Here is a 12,086-nt window from a genome sequence, read left to right as displayed (position 1 = left end):
CCTTGGAGGTGCCAAAGCTCAAAGTGATGCTGAACCCTGATGTCTTTCAGGGTGACCCTGCATTTTCGCTTACTTGAACCAGAACACTTGAGAACTATGAACTTGCAGTTTGCACCAGTCAACTTTTCTCAGTAATAAAATATTCTCTGGTTTGTACCATGCAAACACCAAAGGCCACACATACTCTAGACACTTCCTTTCCTGATGATGAATATCAGAATGCATTCCAGCCTAAAAGACCTTTTTTCTGCCTAGGGTAAAAAGTTGTACGTGAAAGCTATCAATTTTGCACAGTAGACAGAAACTAGATTAATGAACAAAACAATAAATTGTGCCTTTAAGAAAGGAAATACTAACAGATGAGCTGAGCATGTGGCAGAAAACGATTCAAGATCATCTTATAGGCAAGATAATTAAATAAGTGCGCCTCACCACTGAATTGGTACAACATACAGTGCTGGAAATTACTGCAAACCAGTTCCATAATTTACTGGTTTAGGAAAAAAATGGAAAAAAAACAACAGTCTTGTAAAATGGCTAAAAAACCACACGCCAAAATGACCTTGAAATTCACCCTAACTGTTTTCTAAAGTACATCCCAATGTTTTTACCTGTGAGCAGACATGTCTGAGCCAGGCTGTGGGTCAAACTGGTATAAATACAGGCACACTGACCTACTCTGGTGGCTTTTCAGCACATCAGGAAAACAGCCAGAGCTGCTGCCTTTAGCACTGCCTGGGCTAATGGGACCTATTTGTCTGCAGATCTCTAGAGGTGACACTTGCTGAGCCCTATTTCTGCCTTGCAAGGCGCCTGAGCACCCAAACTCCCACACTTGCTTGCTCTTAAGGCAACTTTCAACACATAACAGTCACAAGTCCACCAACATGTTAACCCCACTTGTGTCTAGTGATACCTATGAGGTACCATGCCAACAAGAACAACACTGAGATCTCCACAATGTTGTACAGTCACTCAGTAAAAGGTAAGAAAAAATATCCCATTAGAAGGAAAGAAATTGCCCAGCAACTGGCCACAGGAATGCTGGCAATGACAATACAGGCACGTGAGAAAAGAAGTCACAGAACAGTCAGTCTGTTTTCAGTAGTATATGCTAAAGGGAACAGGCAGAAAGCATCAAAGTGATTCCTCCCTGCTTCTTCCACCTGCCCTTCTTCAGTGGATGTCCACAGAGATGAGGTAAAAGTAGACACAAAACTGCAAGTATATCCATTTTGATTCCAGGAGAATAACATAACTCTGTTCAGTTACGACGTTTAAGTTGCAAAACAATAACCACTCAATAATAATTTGTTTGGTCACAATTTTAGTCTTACTCCTTTAGGGTGCCAGATGGATGCTTAATACATTTTCAATAAGGAATTTTAAACCAAAACCAGTTATGGGAGCTGTATCCTTGACTGCAATCAATTTTTTTAACTAAAGTCAGTCTATTACCTTATTTCACTTGCCAACATCACAATATACCACAAACATTACAGACTGATCCCTTCCCCAGCTCAGCATGGGAAAAGCTTGTGCTTGACATCCCAGGCCCATTTGATCAAGTACTAGTTGGCTCTTACTGTGCTTTTACCTCAATAGGATGCCAGAAATAGAATTAATTACATTGGCATATGGGACTTGTGACATAACTCTCTCCTTTGCTGTTTTTGGGAGGGAAGGAAACCTGAAATAATTAGTATCTGACTAAAAATTACAATTCACTTCCTTAAGATGAGAAACTCTTCTGAGGGAAAGAACGAAGTCAGTGTTTTACCCTGAGGCCAAAAGCAAAGCTGACAGCTTAAACAGACTTTTGAAAGGGCTCAAGGATTGCTCAACCTGGAAGCAAAGGCTTAGGAAAACCTCCCTGCAAACATTCTGTAACCCTGGGGTTACGTGACACCCAGCAGTACAGAATTTGCCTGAAGACCTGCCTGGAAACCAGACACCTAGAATGTGAAATTCTGCTGGATGAAGGAGTTGAAAACAAAAAAAAGGGACACAGTTGGAACCAAGACAAACAGTCCAAAAGAAACAGCAAAAATACAAAAGGGCTCTAGACCAACAGCCGGGCTGCAAAGGATCTGTGATTTCACCATGGACCACTCACAAGAATACAAATACTGAATCCTGTGGAAAGGGAATTCAAAGTTTTTGCCTCAAAACTGCTATAAAATAAACATAAAGGGTCTGTAGAAGGAGTAGGAAATTTTCCACCCCTGGCCCCATTCTGCTCCATTGCCAATTCTAACACTGAATACACACCTTGACCCACAGCAAGAGCTCATCCCCTTCCTGCACCAATGAAAGGCCATGCTTCAGGGAGAGGCTTTAACCACGGTGCCAGATCTCCAACACATCCTCCCCCGGGCCTCCACTCTTAACAAACCCATATCCTGGCAACCTCAACCTGGCCATTCCTTCCCAAGCACATGGGAACACAGTGACAGGACCATCTCCTGCTTGTGCCATGGGTTCACCAGTGATTTCCCATGCAGCTGGGTGGCATTAGGAGAGATGACAACCATCTGTATGAGCTGAGCGGGCTGGTGCTAATTATCAAGCAGAAACAGGATCACAGTCATTGAGCTGGCAGCACCAGGCACTTGGTTGCTCAAGACATAGGACAGCAATCCTCTGTTCTGATGGTTTCCCAGTGTTCAGTGGGAAAGGTTGTTAAAGTTACTACGAAAGTGTAATCTATTACAAATTACTCATTAATGCAACTGAAAAATCAGTGACATATTACTGATTATGCCACTGGTCCATGTCTAGGAGCACCTGCTGCTGAAGTCAGTCCCACATGTCAAGCCTGGAACTTGTGTTTGCAATATGTAAAAATATTAAGGCCAGAAAGCACAGCTACATAGCTATGCCACTGGCATAGTCATACTGATTATGCTAGCTCAATGGCAAGACTTGGTTCACACTGCTGGTTTCTCTAGTGCCTCTTATGAACCCTTTTCAGCACGACTTAGACACAGAGCTTCTCTCCTCCTCACCCGGATGGGCATGTGGGGCTTCCCTTTGTGTGCCTTGCCACACATGTACTGGCTCTCCAGTAATTGAACTGCTTCAACACTGCAACTGAATGCCCAGCTGCAAATCTGAGACCCTTTTGCAGGTACTGGGATGTGCTAAGCCTGAAGCCTGTGCCTTGCAGCCATCTGTGCTGGTAGTACTTGATGGTTTTTGGAAGCAACCTCAGCAGGTGAGTCACTGGGCTTTCCCACCTCTGCCGGCAGCGGTGGGGGCACAGCCAGCGCAGCGCAGGTAAGACCTGCTCTGTCCTGCACTCAAATGAGCCCATTTCTAAAACCTCACCACCTCAGCACATATTGCTGCAAGGCCTCTTTGCTGGCTACAGCCCCTTGGCTCCCCTCCAGAAACAGAAACAGCTCTAATCATCTTCCTACTAGTTTGGCACCATCAGTGTTATTGCTGCTTCTGCCTGAGGAGCTTTGCCCATGGTGGATATTCCTGCTTTAAACGCTCTCATTAAGGAACAAGGACTTTGTTCAAGATCCTCACATGCAGCCCCAGAGTCCACATCTAATGCCAGCCTCGGGACAGACACGGCTGGCCAGCAGCAAGTCATGGGAGCAGCAGGCACCCATCATACATTCAGTCCTTGGTTTATTCATCTCAGACCCAAGTGAGTCTTGAATATAAAAGAATTATGAAAAATGAGGAAAGAACAGGGAGGTATTTAACTAAGGAAGCTGGGAAGGAAATGGGAAGTGCAGATCAGCAAAATGAAGGTAGTGGGTACAAAGAAGGAGCTGCCCAATAACGTTCATTTGGGAGTTCTACACCAGGGTCACAGAAAATGCTGCAAGGAATTTGCAAAGATTGGAGCAATAGCTGTGCAGGTAGCAGAAGTGGGGCAACAAAAAAGCCCAGTTCTCACAATTATACTCACGGACACAGGGGAATTGTGTCTCAGTGGATGTGAAGGCCATGTCTGTCTCAGAACAAGGGGTGGCTGACAGGCAGAATGATTGGGTAACATTCAGTAAAAGGCTAAAGCTATGATAAAACCCAACAAAACTGGAAGAGAAGAGCTCCAGAGAAGCCAACAACCAAAACACATATACAAATACATCAACAACAGAGAACAAGGAAAATGAGACAAAGGAGAGGTAGCAGAAAGACACAAGATATAGAACAAGAGATGGCCTGAAGTAGTTTACTCAGGTGATGACCAGAGGCAGTGTCCTGCTGGCACCTGGAGCTGGACATCTCTCTGCAAGACCAAACCTTCAGGGTTTCACGTGGAAACCAGTGGGTAGGGCTCACTGGCCTGCTCCTGGCGGAGTGTCATACTGGATGGGGGGCTTGGAGAGCTGCTGCCAGCCCCCTGAAGGCGGCCGGCACGCGGACACAGCTCCCTTCGCACCACAGGATGCAGCTCCGTGTCTTTTATCACTGGAGTCAGACTGTTCCTCTGCGGGGCGCAGGAAAGCTCCGTGCTCCAGCTTCGCAATGAGCCACTTCCTTTTTTTTCTTTTTTTAGGATCGCAATTTCTTTTCTCTTCCTCCTCCACCTCAAAAAGGCGGATATTTAATAACTGGGATCGGAAGAGCCTGCTATCGTGAAGCGATGGGTGGTAGCGGCGCTGCACCTAGTGACATCACACTGTCAGCCCGGCCAAGCCTTCATCCCGTCAGGGCTATTCAGTGCAACACAACTAATCACTCTGCCAGATCCTCAGCCAGATGACAAATTGATTCACAGCACTAACTAAAAGAAGGGAAGGAGAAGAAATTGCACCATTTCCTATGACTGAAACTACATTAACCTGTTACCCCAAGGAAAACTTTGTCAAAAGTTTTTATTGCAGTGGCTGAGCTATACGCCAGACGGCTGAAGTGCATTGCCAGAGACCTCAGTGCTGTGCTATGAAAGTTCATCTGCAGAGCACAGTTTGCATTCGATATCCATCAGTGTTCAGAGGAAAAGGATCCTTTTTCAGAACATCTGCAGAGTATCTTGTATGTCAGAGGACCTAAAGCTGTTATCAGAAACTGCTAATTAAAATGTAACAAAAGCAAATACCTGTTTTTCTAAGCTGACCTGAGGACGCTGAAAACTAAAAGACCAGGGAGACTGCTGGAAATGAAAGCTTTTACTCAATCTGTCAATGAATTCACAAGGGAAAGTTTCCTGGAATACTGCAAGGAAGTCTAGAATTACATCATCATGGCAAGGGCACACCAGCATGTTGCTTATTAATCATTTCCAGGAAGCAGGAAGAAGACTATCAGAAAGTAATTTTTAATAGTACCACTGCCCGGCAATGTGGGCTCCCTTGCTCACTGCAGGGTGGGTAACTCAGATTTCCCGCGCATGAATTTCCTCTTCAAGCGAATTTCCACCCCTGCCAAAAACCTGCGGTGCAAACACACCATTTCACACGTTCTTCTGACAAAAGACTGGATTCACACAACATCCCATAGCTATGACTAATCCTAAACTCTCATGAAACCACTCTTCTCTGGTATGAGTGAGAGAGGTACCCTGTCCCAAACAGTGAGTGCTGCTAGATTTTGCATGTTCACTGCTGCTCCAAAGACATGAGACACCCTCACTCACCAGACATAACCCCAGGGAGGACACCAAAGTTCAGCATTGCCCAAGCTGCCCTGAACTCACTCCTTAAACGAAATGACCAAGACTTGTTCACCATACACGTATAACCATAGCATCATTCCCTTTCAAAAGCTTGGACAATGGTTAAAAGGAGAGGCAGAGATGGAGGGAAAGAGAACGGGAGGACAAATAAGATCTCATGCCTATCAGGAACCTTTAAGCTTGTATTTGAGAGGTGAGACCTCCTCCCTCCACTGCATGAAGCAGCTGAGCAGAGCAAGAAAACAAAGGCAAATGAGCAAAGCATGTTGGAAAAGAGGAGGAAGAGATATATACCGTGTAGGTAATACCACAGAGGGAGTATTATTCTTCTGGATCACGATCCAGAAGATCGTGGGGTGAAATACAGCACACTATTACAGCAGCACAGTGAAGTCCACAAGCCAAAGTCAGAGCCCTCCCAGCTACCTTTGATTCAATGAGTCCTGTGATCTGCTGCTCCGTTCCTCCAAGGGCTACTGATGCAATGTGCCAGATTCCGTGTTTCTTTCCAACTGTTCTGAGTCTCCTGCATCTGATCTCAAAGAAGGGAGCAGAAACAGCTGGAAGAGAGAAACCAGAATGGCATAGTCCAGCAGCAACCCTTGGAAGAACAAACAATGACAGCCTTGTGAGAGGTACCATTGTACCCCAGCACACATGCTTGCATGTGGACTTGTATCCACATGTCTCCTAGAGGAAACACGTGTTGCTAGTGCTCTGGCTGGTCACAGAGCATCAGAGCATCTTCTGACTTAGCATGATCAGTGCAAGCTGAACAGACTGACAGCTCAACAGCACGGCCATGATCCATGGTCATGGGTGCCAAACAAGTCACACATGCTAAATGCATCCTAATTTTGGCACCACGCTTCTCCTCCAGTGATACCTTCACTCCCTGAGCAACTCCACCTACTTTGCAGCATATGAGCAGCTTGCAGCCCGTGCAAGGGGACCCAGTCAAGGTCTACTCTGTTTAGGCTTTAAAGCTCCTGAAGATCTAGCTGCAGGCCAAAGGAAGAGGGCAAAACAGCAGGTGAAACAGGAGACTGAAGGAATAAGCTTCTTCAGAGAAAATTTAAGTATTTGCTGCCAAAGGAGAGGATTAGTTGTGAACATCAGGAAGTCAACAAAGCAGAGAGCAGCAGGAGGCCACTGCAGATAACAGGGACAGTAGGAGCAAGGCTATTGCTCATGAAGGCACGTGAAGGGGAGATAAAAAGGCCTGTGCTCTTTCATATGTGCAAGGACTAGAAAGAAGGAGTGAGGAGGTCATGGAGACGGTGGTGGTGGAGGAAGGGCCACAAGGAAAAAGAAAAAGCCTTTGAAAATGAACCGTGAAAAAGTGATTAATAAGGGAAGAACTGTTAGGGTTGGTGTTAGGACCTTCTCATTTCCACTAGAAGAAAAAGACATGCAACAGCCAGATTTGGGGAGGGAAAACCAGGAGCACAGCAAGACCAAGACAGAAGGATGTTATTTAAAGAACAGGAACAGAATATCAGACAGAGAGCAAATAAGATTAGGATGGTTAGGAATTACCATGGATGGTTAGGCAGGAGAAAACAGAAAACAAGTTTTAGAGGCTCATAGGATATTTAAGGCAAGACAGCCCAAAAGATCTCTTGCCAGCCTTACAGCAGGGATGAAAGGGAAACCGGAACATTTTTCCTGACCGCAACTTCCTTATAACCAATTACTAGAAAGCACAGGCGTACCACATCTCTCCAGGACAGCATTACTATCACGAGCCCAGTCCTAGTGCACACAACACCATTTCTGGAGGGGTCCCTCAACTCCACATCCCTTCTGTCCCACACAAACCTCCTGCCTTTTAGCTGCAAACAGCACTTTTAAGTGCCAAATCATCAAGGGCAGTAACAAAACGAGTACCTGGAGTATCGCAAGTCTGCCTGTCCCCTGAAGAGTTGGTTGGAGGTGTCCGGTGTCGGTAGACAAGATGTGGTTTATTGTGTTCTTCTTCATACTCCTGTTCTTCCAGTGATAGCAGCGGCTCTACAAAATAGTCCCCATCGTCAGACTTGAATGTGCCTAGCTGAAAGGGACCAAACAGAGGAAAAGGTGGTCAGCTTTGGGCGATGACAAACCACAGAGCAGTACTACCCCACAAAGTGAGCAGTTAACAAGGGAGGTGTGTGACTGCCCAGTTCTACAGCGACCCCTGTGAAGGTACAGGCTGGAGTTCCAAGTTTCAGTCACACCACTTGCACCCACACTGGGCTGCACTGCTTCCTGCAGTCATCCCACTGGAGATCACAGAGAGATAATTACTAGCCATAGGCAGGGGGTGTGAGAGGGGTACATCTGCCAGACCCCATCCCTATGTCAGTGACGTTTCCAAGCCACCCCTGCCTGAGGGGCAATGGTGCTGCAATGTGCTGGAGGCCCCAGTATGACCCCATCACACGCTGGTTTCACACAGCATTTCTTTCTAAGATAGGCTTTAAACCCACACTGACCAGAGGGCAGTGTCCAGCCACTGAAATCCCTGCTTATGAGAAGACACCAACACTCCTAGTTGCACATGACTAAGAACGTAGGGATTTGGTGGGCAAATAAAGATATCCAAGGGAAAAACCATCCTACAACCATCCCAGACTGGGATACTGGACCAGTAACTGAGAGGGAGGCCCACCCAGCCACACACACATGCACCCAGACGAGCTGCTGGACCAGACAGAGCCAGCAGAGGCTTCTGGGAAGCCCCTGGGAGGGGCAATCCGGGGGGCTGAAAGGCACCAGGGCAGACTAAGAGTCAGCCCTTCCGGGAGCTTCTGCTCATCCCGGTGCCAGCATCCCTGGACTGAAGAGCACCAAGCTGGGGTACCAGGCAGCGGGCCATGCTCCTGCCCCGCGGTGCCGGGTGGTCCCGGGCCGGCGCTGCTGGGGAGCCCCCCGTCAACCCCCCGGCACTGCGGGGGCAGGTGGGTGTCTGTGCCCGGGTCCGTCGCGAATCGACCCCCGGGGTGCCGCTGGGTGGCAGTTTTTCCCCCAAAAACGGCGGAGCAGGAGGGGCTTACCCAGGAACCCGACGGAATAATGAACGCGGGGTGGGAGAAATCCCCGAGCGGGGAAAGCCGGTGCCGCCAGCGGCGGCCGAGGGCGGGGGAAGGGGCCGGTCCCAAAGCTCTGCCCAACCCTCCATCGCCCTGCTCCTCCTCCTCCTCCTCCTCGCTTCCGCCCCGGCGCACCGCCCCTGGGCGCCCGGCGGGGCCCGGCCGGGAGCGGGAGCGGGGTGCGGGTCTCACCATCCCGGAGCAGAGGCTGATGACGGCGGTGAGCCGCGGGCGGGCATTGACGTGCCCCCGGTAGAAGCAGTGCTTCACGTCGGCGTCGGCCGCCTCGGCGTACAGGCGCCGCTGGTCGGCGGCGGGCTCTCCCAGGAGGCTGACGGTGAAGAGCGGGGCGATGAAGGCCGAGCTGGCCGTCAGGTTGAAGAGGAACTGCTGCCCGAAGGCGGACAGCCTGTAGTGCGCCTTGGGGGAGGCGGCGGCGGCCGCCGTCCAGGCGTCGGGGGCAGCGCTGGTGCTCCGCCGGCGCCGCCTGAAGTGGACATCGGTGGGGAAGGGCTCGCCGAACTCATTCACCCGGGTAGGAGTCACGATCTCGTACTCGCTGAGCTTCTCCAGCAGCTGGGCTGCGAGGGGAGAGAGATGGACATGTCGCTGAGCGGGGTGGCCGAGCTCCGCGCCCCCCGGGGGGGCGGCAGCCCAGCACCCCCCACCCGCGCCCCGCCCCTCCCCGAGCACCCCCTTACCTTGCCTGGGGTGCAGCTTCTGCCTCCTCGCTCCCGTCCTCAAGCCGTCGATGAAGAGCGTGGTGAGTGCCAGCGCCAGCGGCGCCAGCTGCATGGTGCTGCGCGCTGTCCTCGGAGGAGTAGCCTTCCCCGCGCTCCGCTTCTCCTTCTTCTTCTTCCTCCCTTTCCCTCTTTTTTCTTCTTTTTTTTTTTTTCCCTTCCTTTCGCCCCTCTCTCCCCCCTCCCCGCCCCCGGAGCGCTGCCGGGGGAAGGCGCCGGAGCCGGGCGGCGTTAGGGGCGGGCGGGCCGGCGGGGCGCGGGGCGCCGGGGGCCGCGCATGGTGCGCGGGGGCGGACGGGCCGGGGTCGGGACCGACGGGCCGGGACGGGGGAGCCGCCCGCCCGCCCGCCTGCCTTGCCTGCTCTCCCTCGCTTTCCGCCTCTCCCCCCGTCGGGCTGGTGGACGGGGCGCTCCCGGGAGTCAATTTAAGGGGGCGGGCTCCATAGATCAAGCAGGAGAAAAGATCCCGCCCTTGCAGGAGCAGGGACAGCCCTTCCTCTCTCCCCCACTCCCCTCCTTCCAGCATGTCACTTTCTTTCATTCCCGACGAACGCCGAAGTCTCGGGGTTTGGCCAAGACAAGCCATCGCTGTGGCTGGACGGGGCGGGCCGGGGGGAGCCTCTCCCGGCCGGCTCCTTCCAAGAGACTTTAAAATCGCAAAGTGGCCCGGGCAGAGCGGCACCGGCAGCTGCCTGGTCTGCCAGGTCCTGGGGGGAAGAGCCACTTTGTCACTCACCGGGAGGAGAGCTGAGTTTTCTTACATAATTGATGGTTTTCCTTTCTTTTTTTTTTAAGGCAGCTCGAAGAAGTGGACCAGTAATCGAAGAATCCCCCCGTGTGACACTTCTTTCAGCAGTTGTTTTCTTCTGCATTTCTCAGATAAGAGACAATTCAAGCAAGTTTTGTTTAGGGTTATATTTATGTTGTGCAGTTTTCAGGCACCCTGAGGGAAAAGAAAGAGTATTTCTTTATCTGAGTTTATTTTGTTTTGTTTTACTATTTGAAAGTTTTCTGTAAAAATTTAAGACATCCTTTAGAACTAAATGTAATTAAGCATTGTCTTCTACCCCTTCCTCAAACCAAACCCTCAAACCTTGGTTTAAAAGGTTTTTAAACCTTCAAAGCCTGTAGGCAAGGCAAAAGAAAATAGATTTCTGGAAGTTTGATTTGCACTTCCATAGAAAATTTTAAAGTTCTGTACTTTCTTCACTTGACTTTACAACAAAGAACAGAAATGCCAATATTTGCTGCAGAAAGGGAAAGCTTTAAAATAAAAATAAAAATCAATTCAGAATCTACTTCTGGGCAAAATATCACCTCCTGGCTCTTCAAATCAACTGGTGAAGTCCTAGAAACCTCAACTGTTAGCAGTAAATTATTAATTTTGTATGATGAATATAAAAGTCAGAGTAAGCAAAGCACCACCTGTAAAGCTGCACGTCTTCAACCCTACAGTTGACTCTCTGGGGTCGGAGGGCTGGAGGCAGGCCCTCAGCAGTGCAGGAATCTTCAGGATTGCAGAGACCCAGGTCAAGACACCCTCGGGGCAAGGTGTAATGGCACATAACCTCCCCATGTGGCATCGTGCCCACACTTATAAAGCGTGGTTTAATTAAAGTCTCGGATGCTTACAATAAGATAACTCACCCATATTGGCTGGGGGGTGTTGACAAAGCTCAGGTGCTTCCAGAGTGGAGTTACCTTGTGTGCAGACAACTCTGACAGCAGTGTTGGGTCTTCTCACTGTGTCCAGCCTTTGGCCTGGTGTGAGCAGCCTGATGGCCTCTGAGTTCTGGGGACAGAGTTGTCCCCTGCTTCCACGGTGAGTGTGTAGGAGCAGTGATGTGCCCATTCTGGTGTGTGTCATCTACTGCCAGGAGCAAGTTTTCCCAAAACCTAACATGGCTGTGTCCCAATGCACTCACCTGTTTATGAGTGAACCTGGACCAGATTTGCTTTTCTTGCTGCAAAGGGTCTGCACAGTAACATTTTCCTGTCCTTACAGCTGATTGCTCATCACACACATTAAAAAAAGAAATCAATCCTCAGAAGAGGAGCAAGACCAAACTATTGTAAAATAACGTCAATCTGTAAAGCCTGCCACACATCCCTGGTTTGTATGGCCTTTCCTGGCTCAGCATGAAAGCATGTGGAATTCCCATCTATCCCACACCATTTTGTGTCCCAACTGAGTCAGAAAAGGCGCCGAGATCTTTAGGCTGCTGGATGAACAAAAAGGGGAATCTCATAACGCCATCATGTAGCAGCCCAGGCTTCCTTCCAGTTGTGTTTTCTCACCCTGATTCTTTTTCTTTCTTTCTTTGTCTCATCAAATAAATGACTTGACTCATAGCTGGAGTAACATCTGCTCCCTGAGCTGCAGTGCTGCTCCATGATGCTTGCAGGAACACCCTGAACCCTGACCCTCTTCCAGCACCTTCCTACAACTTCTATATGTGCCCCAAAGATTTCAAACTTCACAGGAATGCAGGGTGCTTGAGCTTGGGATATGGCCCCAGAAATAATGGCAGGGGAAGGGGAGGCTGTATCCCATGCTCAGGTGGGTGTGGGGATGTATCCTGGGAGTGCTGGGGGGAGCCGGTGCTGCCAGTTGGGCGTGTGGAGCGATAT

At 49.6% G+C, this 12,086-nt stretch overlaps 1 protein-coding gene and 1 long non-coding RNA gene across 9 annotated transcripts in view; one reads left to right on the top strand and one right to left on the bottom strand.

Moving 5' to 3' along the window:
- The window catches only part of ADAMTS9 (ADAM metallopeptidase with thrombospondin type 1 motif 9), an 83,673-nt gene extending 73,418 nt beyond the window's left edge, over positions 1-10,255 (bottom strand). For 5 of the 8 annotated variants that reach the window (XR_010433413.1, XM_064667284.1, XM_064667285.1 and 2 more), the window contains exons 1-2: positions 8,908-10,255; positions 7,532-7,694 (exon numbers count right to left, since the gene is read on the bottom strand). Coding sequence is in view for 6 of the 8 variants with exons in the window: in XM_064667284.1 (XP_064523354.1) it covers positions 7,532-7,694; positions 8,908-10,041 (1,297 nt within the window). In the remaining 2 variants the exon portion in view is untranslated. Of the gene's footprint in view, positions 1-6,067; positions 6,193-7,531; positions 7,695-8,907 lie in introns of those variants that run through there. The other 3 variants (XM_064667286.1, XM_064667287.1, XM_064667290.1) reach the window with 2 other exon arrangements.
- LOC135420179 (uncharacterized) lies at positions 9,118-11,807 on the top strand. The gene is made up of 2 exons (XR_010433414.1): positions 9,118-9,250; positions 10,255-11,807. It is a non-coding gene; the product is annotated as an uncharacterized LOC135420179 (long non-coding RNA).
- Positions 11,808-12,086: the final 279 nt, after the last annotated feature.

Source organism: Pseudopipra pipra, chromosome 11, assembly GCF_036250125.1.
Source record: "Pseudopipra pipra isolate bDixPip1 chromosome 11, bDixPip1.hap1, whole genome shotgun sequence".
Taxonomy (NCBI): Eukaryota; Metazoa; Chordata; class Aves; order Passeriformes; family Pipridae; genus Pseudopipra; species Pseudopipra pipra.
The sequence above is the reverse complement of the archived record's forward strand: the minus strand, read 5'-3'. Positions and strand labels throughout refer to the sequence as shown.